The sequence below is a fragment of the Schistocerca americana genome, chromosome 1 (genome assembly GCF_021461395.2).
Source record: "Schistocerca americana isolate TAMUIC-IGC-003095 chromosome 1, iqSchAmer2.1, whole genome shotgun sequence".
NCBI lineage: Eukaryota > Metazoa > Arthropoda > Insecta > Orthoptera > Acrididae > Schistocerca > Schistocerca americana.
Genome location: NC_060119.1, coordinates 1,263,763,776 through 1,263,780,194, shown reverse-complemented (window position 1 = coordinate 1,263,780,194; position 16,419 = coordinate 1,263,763,776). Strand labels below are relative to the sequence as shown.

The 16,419-nt window shown below is 44.1% G+C and overlaps 1 protein-coding gene across 1 annotated transcript in view; it reads left to right on the top strand.

Annotated features, from left to right (window-relative positions):
- The window catches only part of LOC124598897 (ras-GEF domain-containing family member 1B-like), a 495,556-nt gene that overhangs the window by 457,307 nt on the left and 21,830 nt on the right, over positions 1-16,419 (top strand). Inside the window, exon 8 of the mRNA XM_047136034.1 lies at positions 9,443-9,594. Coding sequence (XP_046991990.1) covers positions 9,443-9,594 — 152 coding nt within the window. The remainder of the gene's footprint in view (positions 1-9,442; positions 9,595-16,419) is intronic.

The following is a 16,419-nucleotide window of genomic DNA, read 5'->3' as shown; positions in this document are numbered from 1 at the left end:
GTGGATGCCAACGGCCATACCATGTTGAATACACCGGTTCTCGTCCGATCACCGAAGTTAAGCAGCCGGCACGGTAGCTCAGCGTGTTCGGTCAGAGGGCTAGCTGCCTTCTGTAGTAAAAAAACTCAGTTAATGGATCAACAACGACCTGAAACGGGTGTCTTTCGACGTCCGCCCAGAGCAGATAAAACGAACAAAATGAGATTAAAAAAAAAAAAAAAAAAAAAAAGTGGTCGGCGCGACAGACTGTCAATCCTAAGGGCCCGGGTTCGATTCCCGGCTGGGTCGTAGATTTTCTCCGCTCAGGGACTGGGTGTTGTGTTGTCCTAATCATCATTATTTTATCCTCATCGACGCGCAAGGCGCCGAAGTGGCGTCAACTCGAAAGACTTGCGCCAGGCGAACGGTCTACCCGACGGGAGGCCCTTCCCACACGACATTATTATTATTCCAGAATGAGATTTTCACTCTGCAGCGGAGTGTGCGCTGATACGAAACTTCGTGGCAGATTAAAACTGTGTGCCCGACCGAGACTCAAACTCGGAACCTTTGCCTTTCGCGGGCAAGTGCTCTACCAACTGAGCTACCGAAGCACGACTCACGCCCGGTACTCACAGCTTTACATTTGCAAGGTTCGCAGGAGAGCTTCTGTAAAGTTTAGAAGGTAGGAGACGAGGTACTGGCAGAAGTAAAGCTGTGAGTACCGGGCGTGAGTCGTGCTTCGGTAGCTCAGTTGGTAGAGCACTTGCCCGCGAAAGGCAAAGGTCCCGAGTTCGAGTCTCGGTCGGGCACACAGTTTTAATCTGCCAGGAAGTTTCATTATTATAATTATTATTTGGTGCACCGGAATGGTAAATTATGGTGGTTTACAAACATTTTTTGTTAGTTTAAAAACAGCTCGCATATAAATGTTAACCTAAAATGAGAGGTTACGTTCTTTATAAAATTGGATCACATTTTTCGAAAACCGTACTGCTTTCACGCATGCGGAACTTTATACTGGTATTTGTCTACTGAACTGCGTATTCCGGAGTTGAAAGTTCTTAAGTTAAATGTCAGACAATTATTCCGTTGTTGGAGGTCATTTCGTTAGTTCAGAGAAGCACTGTCAGCAATTTACGCTCTCACTTGCAGTTCAAGGCAACATGAGGAACATGTTGACAACGCCGAATTACTCAGGAAAATCGTCTAGGAGACGAGGGAGCTCGGCAACAACTGCCCCTTCTGACTGAAGGGGTTCTGTCATGAGCGTCATCACTTGTGACTCAAAAGGCAATTAAATAAGATTGCTGGATGGAGACCAGATCCACAAATTAACGGAGTAGAATTTTACATGGTGTAGCTCGCAGGATGCCAGTTCTTTTGATTTGGAATCATTACTTATAATTATTTAATTGAAGCTGATTTACAAGAAGAAACTTTAGATGGCAAAATACCGCTTTTCCCTAAAAATATAAAATTGTGGAAATTTTATGATAGTCGGTATTTGCTTGCATTTTGCATGAGAAGTTTGTTTCCGTTGTTATAAGTACACTATCATGGACGTTCAAGAGACTTTTTTAAAAAAAAAAAAATTTGGCTGGTGCACTATTTCGTATTGAATCGTAACTTTTTACTTGTTTGTTGCCTGTTGCGAGTAGCTTTGACCTGCGTCTTCTGCAGTAGCACAATCTCTACTATAAGTGATGTAATCAGAATGATGCAATACAGCCTATGGGAATTTCTACATATCGGTTTAATAAAGCAGTCCCATAAAAGACGTATTACGTCAGTGTAAACTACGAGTGCTCCTGTGTTGCTACAAACGTCAGTGCCCTAATGGCTAAATGCTCGTGCGTATAGAATTCATCGACAGGTATCCATGCCACGAATTGTATTCAACGTGCATAGCAAAAAAATATGAAAATTTCCAAAAAAATTAAGTGTTATGAGAACAATATTACATGCCTGCGAAATTCAGTTGAATTTTTTTCTGTGAATTAGGGTTATGAACCAAAGACATTTAAATATGAACCACTCAGTTAAAGCTATCGATCTACCATGCATGAAAATCAGCACACAGTATAAATTCTGTCAGAAGTCCTGAATCTACCTATTCACTTTGCCGTCAGTAAGTTATGGAATACGTGGCAGTAAAAGATTGTCTCTGCGGTCCTGACTACCCATCGCTTTATAATGTGTAGTGTGTGTTGACAGGGGCAGCAATCTTGCCAATATTAAGGCGGAAACGTAGCTCCAGAAATCAGTGGTTTGCCACGGACTACTTCTACACTGTTCGGGAGACCTACGACACGTACAGTAAATTTCCCAGTACCACACAGCACTACAGTACGTGTGGCAAAATGTAAGAAGTACAGAGAACGTGCGTATTGTTAAAATTCCCAAAGCAACCGTCGTATGAAATACGCCACTTGCAACATCTTGGTCTGTCTTGATCTTCTGTGACTTTCTGTTAAGCTCAAGTTATGCGGTGTATATGTGTTGGGAATCCTAAGCAAATAATCGTACAGAGGCTCTGCTCTCGACATCAATTGTGCCGTATGCAAACAGCTTATTGATCGTTTGAATGGTAGTGTGCTGGTACATGCGGCTACGCCGTCAACACCGTTACCGCACTGGCGCCACACACAACTGACCAATTATGACGAGAACAATGGACCGTGGAAGACGCAATGCGTGAGCAGGAATGCCATTAGGCGCGCTCCGTGCATACCCCTTCCACTGGTGACTAATACGCTGCATAACTAAGCAGGACAGCAAACACAATCCGGAGAAACTTGAACCCACCGTTCTCGAACTTCTGCGTCCCGCACTGTTCAAGCTACGCATTTGCGTACTTGAGAAGTTACCAATTTACCTCCATCCGCAAATTGCTACGTAGTATTGGTATTGTCGTTATACGGTCTATATAAAGGAGATATAAAAAGACGAAATAGGAGCAGCAATTAAAAGAAGGTGAAAATTATAGAAATCATAAACGGTAATTGTTCCAATAAACATTAACGTTAGTTGTAAAATCCGTATTGAAAGACCGACTGACAATGTCGCAGCAGTGACGAAACACGACAGGGCGCAAATAAAATTAAAATTTGTTCTGCATTTGTGTGTATGTGTGCGTTCGTGACCCCTTTACTCCGTGTAATACGGAGCTGCTTAATGTGCATTATAGCGTCTTTAAGAAACCTGAGACTTTCACTTAAAATAAGATATTTCTCCAACAATATAAATGACGGTGAGGCATCGGACTAACCGTTACAGATTACAGCAACTTCTTCGCATAGCAGACATGTTACGCTCGCTACTATGAAGGAAAGGGGAGAAAAAATGGAGCTCTAGTTCCTCGTGGACGAAAGTTACGGCAGACGAGGACGTACACCGGTCAGCATATTTTTTATACTTTTTATTAGCTACCTGTTGCTAATCGGCATAAGACACAACAGAAATCTGGAGCAGATAATGATGTTGAGAGAGAACAATAAATCCAGAAGAAGTTACACGTCAAAAATTGAAAAAGTTCACTCACGGGACACGTAGAAAGAATGGACGTAAACAGTGTAACCCCTCAGACTGTCGCAATCTTGAAAAATAAGATTACTTGACCCAACTCGAACAAACAAACAAGCAGCTAGCTCACAAAATTTACAGAGAAGAGAGAAGAACCAAACGACAGACGTGAACGCTGCAATAGAGACACATTCACTCGTGGTGCCTAAAAGAGCATGAGGCTGAAAGGAAGGCGGACAAATATTGATTTCGTGTTGTCCTGTGCAACGCAATCGGGAAAGTAGAAGAAAAATTCAATCATACCAGCATTCACTCACTTAACAGCATTATTTTAATAATAATTATGAAATAAATAGACTAAGTGTGTTCTTTTACTGGATTATAAAAGTTTGCAATTATTTGATTGTGTAGCTTGATTGAAAATTACGTGACTTCTTCAATTACTTATAAAAAAAAACAGTAAAGCCCAGATTCTCTGAAGAATCGAACACCAGTATATAAAACAGATTAAAACGTCTGATTACTTTACAAATACTGCAGCAATACGTCAAAAATGGTTCAAATGGCTCTGAGCACAATGGGACTTAACTTCTCAGGTCATCAGTCCCCTAGAACTTAGAACTACTTAAACCTAACATCACACACATCCATGCCCGAGGCACGATTCGAACCTGCGACCGTAGCGGTCGCGCGGTTCCAGACTGTAGCGTCTAGAACCGCTCGGCCACCCCGGCCGGCTATCCCGCTCACCCTGACTGCGAGTTCGCACGTCAGTCTGGTGATCTGCTCTGCAGCCATTCATGAACAGCATTTCCGGGGATGTTTCCGAACATTATAACGTTCGCCACGCACCGCTGCTGTAACTCAACGTGCTCTACACTTTCGACATGTTCCCTTGGCCTGCTCGATAACCAGATCTGTGACCAATCGAAAACATATGCGACAGCATCGGACGACAATTCCAGCTTCATCCAGAATCAGCATTAACCGTCCCTGTATTGACCGACCAAGTGCAACAGGTATGGAACTCCAACCCACAAACTGACGTGTGGTACCTGTGCATGCATGCACATTTGCATTGTGGCTGCTACACCCGTTATTAATGTATCAGCATTTTGCACTTGCAGTGGCTTATTTCGCGCTTACGTTAATCTGTGATCTTGCAATGTTAATTACTTATTTGTGTTACCTAGGCAAATTTATTCCCGAAATCTCGTTACTCTAACGAAATAAATCTCGGGTGAACAGCCTGGTATGAGTGTGCATAGGACACAATATTTCGGCAATCGACCACGTTGCCATCATGAGGTGCGCTGTTGCACACTCATGCGAGGCCGTTCACCCGAGATTTGTTTCGTCATAAAATACGCCTGGAGAAATTTAAGAATCACACTTCATTACTCTACATTAATTAGCTTTTGGTGTTGCGATTTTTTTCCCCATCAGTGTATAAGCTGCCTTTTTAAACTCTAAAACTTCCTGTTACTATCTATATGCAGAGATTATTCATACCCCTTTCATGAAATACAGATTAATTAAACTGAGTCAGTGTTTTCGAATAACCACGTACATTTCGAAGAACAGTTTCATCATTAGGGCTCCATTATTTATCGAAACACCAATGTGCACTGTAGGAGGCTATAGTAAGTTCTCGACTGAAAATTGCAGATTTGTGCTGGAACATATACAAATTTGCAAGAAGATACAGTTCCCCACAGTCGTTTAATGAACAAAGTAAGAGCATATGGACTATCAGACCAATTGTGTGATTGGATTGAACAGTTCCTAGATAACAGAACGCAGCATGTCATTCTCAATGGAGAGAAGTCTTCCGAAGTAAGAGTAATTTCAGGTGTGCCGCAGGGGGGGGGTGTCGTAGGACCGTTGCTATTCACAATATACATAAATGACCTTGTGGATGATATTGGAAGTTCACTGAGGCATTTGCGGATGATGCTGTGGTATATCGAGAGGTTGTAACAATGGAAAATTGTACTGAAATGCAGGAGGATCTGCAACGAATTGACGCATGGTGCAGGGAATGGCAATTCAATCTCAATGTAGACAAGTGTAATGTGCTGCGAATACACACAAAGAAAGATCCCTTATCATTTAGCTACAATATAGCAGGTCAGCAACTGGAAGCAGTTAATTCCATAAATTATCTGGGAGTACGCATTAGGAGTGATTTAAAATGGGATGATGACATAAAGTTGATCATCGGTAAAGCAGATGCCAGACTGAGATTCATTGGAAGAATCCTAAGGAAATGCAATCCGAAAACAAAGGAAGTAGGTTACAGTACACTTGTTCGCCCACTGCTTGAATACTGCTCAGCAGTGTGGGATCCGTACCAGATAGGGTTGATAGAAGAGATAGAGAAGATCCAACGGAGAACAGCGCGCTTCGTCACAGGATCTTTTAGTAATCTTGAAAGCGTTACGGAGATGATAGATAAACTCCAGTGAAAGACTCTGCAGGAGAGACGCTCAGTAGCTCGGTACGGGCTTTTGTTGAAGTTTTGAGAACATACCTTCACCGAGGGGTCAAGCAGTATATTGCTCCCTCCTACGTATATCTCGCGAAGAGACCATGAGAATAAAATCAGAGAGATAAGTGCCCACACAGAAGCATACCGACAATCCTTCTTTCCACGAACAATACGAGACTGGAATAGAAGGGAGAACGGATAGAGGTACTCAAGGTACCCTCCGCCACACACCGTCAGGTAGCTTGCATAGTATGGATGTAGATGTAGAAGATGTAAGAACATTTTTATTAGAACTTTATAATATTTTCCGCATATTTTTAAGCTGTATAATTTTTCTCTCAAGCAGCGTAATTTTAAAGGGACAAAGGTAAAGTTTTATTGTATGTGAAACCTGTTCGGCTCTCATTACCAGCAGAGTATGAAGAGAACAGCAGGTTCCGCAATCAACACGCGCCGCCAGTAAACGCCACATAAACACACACAGACACCCACACACGTGTGTTCGCTTTTCAGTGCAGAACGGCCGGCGCGCCCGCCGTGAAAGCGCCGCCCTTTATGCCGCCGAACAGAGAAAAGTTGTGCCAAAACAGAACACGGTGCGGCGGAGGCGGAGGCGGAGGCGGCGCCAGTTGCAGCCGTGCTGGCGGCTCATTACGGCGGCCTGGTGCGTGCTGGCTGGCGTGCGCCAGCGCTTTGTCACGGTATCCTGACTGGCGCCAGTCGTGCGGAGCCGCTGCAGCCGGCCAACGCCGGCCCAACGGAAATTAATTACGCGCGAAACTGTTAATGTGACCTCTCTGCGCGGAGCGCAGCTTTCAGTGCTGCTGGCCAGCGCTTGGGGGAAAAAAAAAAAAAAAATGGTTACAAGAGGAGCCGCAGCGACTGTGAACTGCGTTCTACAAACAGCTGAAATCCTCAGCGACTTTGAACTCAGATACTTGGACACGTTCTATGGATGGTTCACCGAGGAAACATGTTTTATATTACGGTTATGTCAGCAGTACGTATTGACGTAAAATTTGCATTATCTGTTTTGAAGTCCAATTACCCAATCTTCTGACATCTGCGGGATGCAGGAATCGATCTGCAGTCTATGAGGTCTCCTCTTAAAGCATATGTTAAAATCATTCTTCCTGCCTCAGCACAAACCAGACGACAAATAACGAACAATCAGTCCGTTCAAAAATGGTTAAAATGGCTCTGAGCACTATGGGACTTAACTTCTAAGGTCATGAGTCCCCTAGAACTTAGAACTACTTAAACCTAACTAACCTAAGGACACCACACACATCCATGCCCGAGGCAGGATTCGAACCTGCGACCGCAACGGTCGCGCAGCTCCGGACTGTAGCGCCTAGAACCGCTCGGCCACACTTGCCGGCAATCAGTCCGTACCCAGGATGAATTTCAACTCTGAAGAGGGGTCTACAGTGATTTAAAACTGACCGGGACTGAAACCTGGCACATTTACCTTTCGTGCGCAAGTGCTCTACTGACCGAGCTGTCCAAGTACGACTCACGACTAGATCACAGAGCATTAATTCCATCAACATCCCTCTCCTACCTACCAGATTTCGGGGAAACTCGCCTGCGCACTCCTAGGCTATGGCTAAATCAAGTCTTCTCAGTATCCTTTCTTCCAGGAGTGCTTTTCTCGCAAGGTATGCAGCACAACATCTGTGAAGTTTGGGTGTTAGAGGAAGAGATAACGTCGGAAATAAGGCTATGACACTGGGTCATGAGCCGTGCTTGGATATCTCAGTCGGTAAGAGCAGCCAGTTTTAACGTGCCAGGAAGTTTAAGTCGTCACGTAATTAAACGCTGTCGTACATTTATTTATGAGCAGAGTCATGTGTCTATATTTACCAGCCGGTATCATCTGCAAGTTTCTCGGCGTGCATCTCCATCTTTACACCCAAAAATGGTTCAAATGGCTCTGAGCACCTTGGGACTCAACAGCTGAGGTCATCAGTCCCCTAGAACTTAGAACTACTGAAACCTAACTAACCTAAGGACATCACACACATCCATGCCCGAGGCAGGATTCGAACCTGCGACAGTAGCGGTCGCGCGGTTCCAATCTGAAGCGCCTAGAACCGCTCGGCCATTTCGGTCGGCTTTACACTCTCCCCTCCCCCCCCCCCCCCCTTCCTTCCGACCCCGCCCACCATTCTCTGTCGCTCCGTTCGCAACCGCGTCGTTTGAAAACAGTTGTCCAGGTGTGCAGGCGTTATTTGCCGTGTATAAATATGGTGTCCCGCCTAAGAGTAGGCAGATCCATTTTCTCCTATTTCGGCAGATATTTGCAGTTTCGTTTTTAAATGTATAGCTGGATCCAGCCCAAACAAACACTGCTCAAAAATGTTTCATGCATCGCCCAGTCCCGGTGGGAAAGCTAGATTTCTTTCCCGTCACATCAAAATGATATTTAAAAGCTGAAAGAGCTGTTGCGCGTGGTGAACAGTTAGACTTCGTTGTCCAGCTCATATGGGTTGTCTTTGACACTGAAGCCATAGACGTTTCAGTCAGGGGGTGCACACCACTCGGCTTTCAACATTGTGGATGCCCATTGAGTGAATTAGCAGGGATGGCGATGTTGTTGCATCTCGGATGACCCCGTGACATAAGAGTCAGCTGATAATCATTTGACATCAGTCGAATGACTTCTTACGTGTGCAGCCCTTTCTAAAATAGCTAATACCTGTACATCAGTCTGCGACTTTTTCTGTGCTATTGGTCAGACACAGTATGTTACTCTGTCAATAGTGGAAATTGATATGACTGTTCTAACATCTTGTTTCCCTCCATTTTAAGAGACGTCATGACTTCAGTGAAACTGTCTTACTTGAATAAAATTGAAAACAAAACAGGTCTGTGGACACATCTATAAGAAAAACAATTATCCCAATTTATCGGCAATACTCTCCTGTTCCTACAGTTTGTCAGATTTCACCTTGGCGTTTAATAATCCATCCTTGGGATCTTCGACTTATCTACGGCATCGTATATCTTGTAAAAACGTAGGCTACATTCAGCATCATTTTATGTAATGCAACATAGCTGCACGCATTTTGCAGACGAACTTGTTCACAGGCTATTCTGGTACTCCACACTCGTAGCTTTCCTCACAGTAGAAGCTGTTGTAAGAGCATGAGGAGGAGTGGGGCAAGTGTTGAAGCTCTCCTTACCTCCAGAAGGTCGTGGGATTCGGCAGATTTTGAAAGAAGAATATCAGCGAACGATGAGTTGTATTGTTTCTCTGTAAGAAGACTTATTGCGAATAATGTACTGTCTCGCTGAAGGTATAGTTCAACCGGTGTCCTACGCAAGGCTCACATCGCAGTGGTATTTCCAAGACAGAGGTTTCCTGACATTCACTGCGTATCATTGCTATGTTTTGTTTACACTTTGCATTGTTGTGACATATACTTCTTGTCTCGTTCACAGGTTACCAAACGGGCACATCAACTTCGAGAAGTTCTGGCAGCTGGCCAAGCAGGTGACGGAGTTCATCACGTGGAAACAGGTGTCCTGCCCGTTCGAGAAGAACACCAAAGTCATCACCTTCCTGCAAGCCAGTCCCGTGCTCACCGAAAACGGTAAGTCAGTCCACTCTTACGTGTCGTGTAACTTGCCTTCATGCCATTACCAGCCATTTGAGATACGGGTCACGTCTACATCATTCCATGCGTTACGGTCGCCAGCTGTAAGCGTCTCCATGTCACCATGGCATGTTTTCTGATATCACCTACCAACTTTGCATTGTGGTTTCGCCTCGGTATTAACTATTGGAATGCAGCAAAGAACGTGGTTGGTCCATCTATCATGTCCCGCCTATCTCTATTTCGCGTTCATTGCGGTCATAACAATTTCTTCCATTTTACTATGCCCTCTGGCCCATTTGTTTGCTTTCTTACCACCCCAAGTAATTCCCACCCTACATCCCTCCACTGTTTCATGAGCGACCTTCAATCTTTGAAAAGTTTCCGTCCTACAAGCCGACGTCTAACTGGCATAAGTCAAAAGCAGTGACACACACTTTGTAAACTTATCGCTTTACATATACCAGAAGCTTCACATTTTAATAATCTTTATTTGTTTCGCCAAAAGCATTCCCGGCCCCTTCGTTACTACTCTGTTCATTTTTTTTTAAACTGCACTTCAGATTATTATTACCAACTAATCTAAATTTAAAAGCGCATCATTTAAATCTATGACTTGGTTGCTAATATAGCTTTCTCTTTTATTTTTCATGTGATCGGTCTCCATTGTAATAAATTTTCAACCCTAGGTTCAAATTTGCGCTATTACTGTAACTAGAGAACGTTATTTTTTATATAACACTAAAAGTTGTTCATGAAAGGAAACTCAATTTGCTTCCATTCTCGTTCTTTATTCTTTGTATTAAAATGATATAACAGACGAGGTGAGCAGAAATGTGCGGCTTTTTGCCAGTGACACTGTGGTGTACTGTAGGAGGATACAAGATGACTTAAAATTTCTAGTTGGTGTGATGAATGGCAGCCAGGTCAAAATGTAAGTTAATGCAGATGAATAGGAAAACAATCCAATAACGTTCGAATACATTAGTAGCGTGGTGCTTGATGCAGTTATGTCGATTAAATGTCTAGGTGTAATGCTGAAAAACATTATGAAATGGAATGAGCACGTAAGGACGGTAGAAGAGAAGGCGAATGGTCGATTTCGGTTTGTTGTGAAAATGTTGGAAAGTGGGGTTCATCTATAAAGGAGACCGCTATAGAAAACTAGTGCGACCCATTCTTGAGTCCTGCCCGAGTGTCTGAGATCGTCACCAGGTCGGCCTAAAGGAAGACATCGAGTCAATTCAGAGGCGGGCTGCTACTTTCGTTCAACGCGTGAGTCTTACGGAAATGCCTCACGAACTCGTGTGAGACTCGTTGGAGGTAAGACTACTACTGAGAAAATTTAGAGTACCGAAATTTGATGCTGACTGCAGAACGATTCTACTGTCACGAACATACATTTTGCGTATGGACTACTAAGATAAGAGAAATTAGAGCATATACTGGGGTATGTAGACAGCCGTTTTTCCCTCACTGTATTTTCAAGTGGAACAGGAAAGAAAACGACGCATTGAACGAGTTATCAGGGCCCATGGCGGACCCGTGCCTGCTAGGCAACAGGACACATTCTGAACGGAGGTGACTGAAATGTTAATCATTTCTGCAGAACATACTAATGCACAAGTCTTGTGAATATGAACGTCCTATCTCTAGTCGTTCAATTTGTTCTGTTTTTTCTGAACATGAGTGTATTATGTGAAAAAGGGACCAAAAACGATCTGTTCAAAATGGTTCCGCTAGCTTAGATGCACGCATCAACCAGCTGTCGCACTGAATGAGATGTGCGCTGACATTTCCCGGAATTTCTACATCTACATCCATACTCCGCAAGCAACCTGACGGTGTGTGGCGGGGGGTACCTTGAGTACCTCTATCGGTTCTCCCTTCTATTCCAATCTCCGCTGCTCTCCGTTGGATCTTCTCTATCTGTTGTATCAACCTTGTCTGTTACGGATGCCACAGCTGTGAGCAGTATTCAAGCAGTGGGCGAACAAGTGTACTGTAACCTACTTCCTTTGTTTTCGGATTGCATTTCCTTAGAATTCTTCCAATGAATCTCAGTCTGGCATCTGCTTTACCGACGATTAATTTTATGTGCTCATTCCATTTTAAATCACTCCTAATGCCTATTCCCAGATAATTTATGGAATTGACTGCTTCCAGTTGCTGATCTGCTATATTGTAGCTATATAATAAAGTATCTTTCGTTCTGTGTATTCGCAGCACATTACACTTGTCTACATTGAGATTCAGTTGCCATTCCGTCCACCATGCGTCAATTCGTTGTAGAATTCAGTTCAGTTCAGTTCAGAATTCAGTTCACTACAATTTTCCATTGTTACAACCTCTCGATATACTACAGCATCATCCGCAAAAAGCCTCAGTGAACTTCCGATGTCTTCCGATGTTATCCACAAGGTCATTTGTATACATTGTGAATAGCAACGGTCCTACGACACTCCCCTGCGGCACACGTGAAATCACTCTCACTTCGGAAGACTTCTCTCCACTGAGAATGACATGCTGCGTTCTGTTATCTAGAAACCCTTCAATCCAATCACACAATTGGTCTGACATTCCATACGCTCTTACTTTGTTCATTTAACGACTGTGGGGAACTGTATCAAACGCCTTGCGGAATTCAAGAAACACGACACCTACCTGGGAACCCGTGTCTATGGCCCTCTGAGTCTCGTGGACGAATAGCGCGAGCCGGATTTCACACGATCGTTTTTTTCGAATCCCATGCTGATTCCTACAGAGTAGATTTCTAGTCTCCAAAAAAGTCATTATACACGAATATAACACGTGTTCCAAAATTCTACAACTGATCGACGTTAGAGATATAGGTCTATAGTTCTGCACATCTGTTCGACGTCCCTTCTTGAGAACGGGGATGACCTGTTCCCTTTTCCAATCCTCTGGAACGCTACGCTCTTCTAGAGGCCTACGGTACACCGCGTGATTCGGCGGCCTTCAACAGTACAGACACCAAGACTCTACATCTTGCAGCGGAGTTCGATAAACAAGAGCTCTCAAATGAGTCATGTACTTTCCAACAGCTTCTACGGAGGAACCTACTTTGTTCCTTTGAGAATAGTGCACCGGCTCTGCTGGGAGTAGTACGTCTAACAGTGTGACGGGACGTGTACGCCATGCGCGATGGAGCTGTTCTTCGGTGTGGACGCCCGCCCGATTGTAAATATCAGATTCCATCCTCGATGCAAAAGAAAGGGGAGTGCCAATGCCCTGGCGTATACGTTTTCCGGACGTGAAGGCCCCTACACTTTTACTTCTTCGGTCGTTTGGAAGCTCTTGCTTATCTACCATCGGTGCAACGTGCGGAGACTCCTGGTGACCGTATTGTGGAAGGCTTCGGAACCACACGCAGTACTGCTAGGACACATCAGAGCATGCGGAATCCAGTACGACCGGCGAGTTGATGCTCGTGTCCCTGCTGGCGGGGGCATTTCGAACTCTCTCTTCTTGCGTGTTTACCAAGATTAATTTACAATGAAGAGCTGTTAGGAAATGATCTCTAACCTAGAAACAGAGCGTTTCCGGACCGACGTCTATACAGGATAGTCAGAACCAGTCTGTATTGCTTGTAAGGTTGTTGCAGCGGAGACTGTGCTGAGGAATACGATACGTTGCGCCGTTTCATAGTTATCTACCACTGTAGTTAGCCAATCAGGTCGCTGTGCGCGAAAAATCAAGCACTTGCACGCGCTAAACTGCGTTAATGCACAGACATCTGTGGGTCCGTGAATTACCTCTTGTTGAAACGCTCATTCCTAGTTAAAATGCGCCTTTTTCGGAAGTGTTTCTAAGGGAAACCAAACAAAGAACACGTCTGCTCACACCGCCTCGGCCAGGCTGCTGCAGTTTGCGCGCGCGAAGACCTCACTGGCTAACTCCAGTGCTGAGTAACTGGAAAACGCCGCAACGTATCGAATTGTTTTCTTAACAATTACTTATAAGGACAACCTAACCTCCCCTGGCAAGCTTTTCAGAGTGCTTCTGACCACCCCGTATAACTTTTTTTTCCTCTTTTTCTACGTGAAAACAATTTTCTTGCAAGTTTGACTTCTGAAAGTGTTCGAAGATAGGATAAGGACGTCCACTGACATATAATCAGACATTTGTTCTTCACTGGAGAGAGTTATATTTATGAATCACCAAGTGCTGCTGATCAGCTGCTGTCAGCTTTGACCGAAATTTCAATCATAAGGAAACGTGAGGTTATTTAGATCAACCTATATGCCACCATTCTTAAAATGGCCTCAGTGTTACGAAAAATCTGTCCTGCCCTTTATTCTGTTACCCATTTTTCAAGTCATTCAAGAATTTGTCAGACGTTTTCCGTTACTTCAATATCATGCTACTTTGACAGTTTCTTTTGGATTCTTCTCAGAGTCAGCTCCCGAGTAGTAGCCCACCACACTCTGCTGTTTTAAACTTCACTATTCTGTTTTCTCCCTTTCTATATTATGTAACAGAATCGAGTTCAAATCAGTTGTGCAAGTGTTTGATATTTATGAACACTATTTACTGTATATTATGGCCTATAGCTTAGGTTGTGCTATAGCAAACGACTCTCTGATCCTGGCATCTCAGTTGTTCTATGTTTCATAGCAAGAGCTCCACGAACAGCTGTATCTTTAACCAGTTTTATTAAGGCACTACTGGCTTCGTGGTCGCATTATCAGGCGCATATAAAATTTAAGCAACGTTAAACAACATGGCGGGGACTATAGAATTACAACCCGCTTTACGGACAGTATGGTTTTAACTATAAAGTTAGGCCCTTCTGTGTTCTCTGCCACGTTGTTTATCATGTTTTAATTTTTATATGCACCTGATGATGTGGCTAGAAGCCACAAAACAAGTATTGCCCTAATAATATTCGTTCAAGATGCAGCTGCTTGCTGAGTTCTTGCTATAAAACTGTGCTATTGGCCACATTTTCTGTTTTCTGTTATATTTGTACATTCATTTTAATTTGAAGAACTGCATGTTTGCCATCAGCTGTAGGAATTTATTATTTGTTTTATGTTGCTTTCGGTCGTAGCGACTATCTTCAAAGTTAGTAAAGAAACAAACGGAAACTGGTGCAAAGTTCACTCCCGGAATAAAATTGCAAGACTGTGAAGGAGTTGTGCGACGTAAATGAAAGTTTCTAGGCTTGTTTCTACACCCGATAGATGACATCTGTACAAATTTTTCGATATTCGTATTTGAGAGTGCAAATCAGGTTTGCTTTAAATAGGAGTACACGCTGTAGCTGTCGTGAGTGTGGTTATCTTTGGGGGTGCTGAGTTAGTCAAGAATGCTTTTCAGACCTCACTGAGTTTGGAGGTGTAATAGGGCTACGAAAAGCCGAATTTTACTTCTTAGGTACTGCAAAAAGACTTGGCAGGAGTTTAGCCATTTTACATGACTGCTGGCAGCGGTGTTCTTGAGAATGTACGGTCGCAGGGAAACCGGGTTCTGGACGAGCACAGGGCACTACCGAAAGGGAAGACCATCGTGTTCGGCGTACGGCCCCGGCACTTCGCAGTTTGAGTGGCAGTTGGCACCACGAGCTGTTACAAATCGATTACTTCAAGGACAGCTCCGAGCCAGACGTTCTGTAGAGAGCATCCCACCGAACCCAGACCAGAGTCATTTGCGACGTTAGTGGTGTCAACCGAGAGCTGACTGGAGGGCAGTGGAGGTCTGTAGTGTTTTCTTATGAAAGCTGGTTCTGCCTCGGTGCCAGTGACGGTTGTGTGTTGGTTAGGAGGAGGCGAATTCAGGGCGTGCAATCAACGTGTGTGCGTGCTAGACACACTGGACCTACACCTGGTGTTATGGTTTGACGATGCGATTTCGTATGACAGCAGGAGCTCTCTCTGGGGTTACCCCAAGCGTGCTCATTACAAAATTTGTACGCCAGTCTGACAGTTCTAGCTGTTGTGCTACCAGCGTTACAGGGGGTGTTTGCCAACAGGGTAAGCTCGCTCACATACCGCTGTTATAACCCAACATGCTCTACGGAGTGTCGACATGTTGTCTTGGCCTGCACGATCATCAGATCTGTGTCCAGTTGAGCACAAAAGGGACACCTTCGGACGACGACTAGCGTCATCCACAGGCAGCATTAACCGCCCCTTTATTGGCCGACCACGTGTAACACTCGTGGAACTGAAAAACTTGACACCGCACACTTTTACAACAAAATGCGTGCTCGATTGCGTTCTTAAATTCAACATTCTGACGTTTATACCGGTTGTTAATGTACCAGCGTTCCACATTTACAATGGCTAATCTCGCGCTGGCATTAACCTGTTATCTTGCAATGTTAATTAAATATGTTAGCCGCAAGGAGTAGCCGCGCGGTTTGAGGCGCCATGTCACTAATCGTGCGGTCCCTCACGCCGGAGATTCGAGTCTTCCGTCGGCATTGGGTGTGAGTGTCGGTCCCTTAGGAATTCACACACATTTTGTTATCTGGACGAATGTATTCCAGAAATTTCATTGCTGAACATTCATTATGTTTTGGAGTTGCAATTTTTTTGTCGGTGTAAATAATAAATTAGTACAGCTGATGCCAATCATGCAGTTCCTATAATTCCTGATAGCTGCACCGAATCACCTCAACTGTCATTGACTCTATGTTATATAACAAATCCACAGCGAAATGTTACGATTACTGAGGAAATCTTGTCGTACCTCCATCTGCGTGGGTGCACCAAAACTCCGCGACATTTCGATGCGTGCCATTATCATCATCTTCTGACGAAATACACGCCGGGAAAGTCTGTACTTACAAATTGC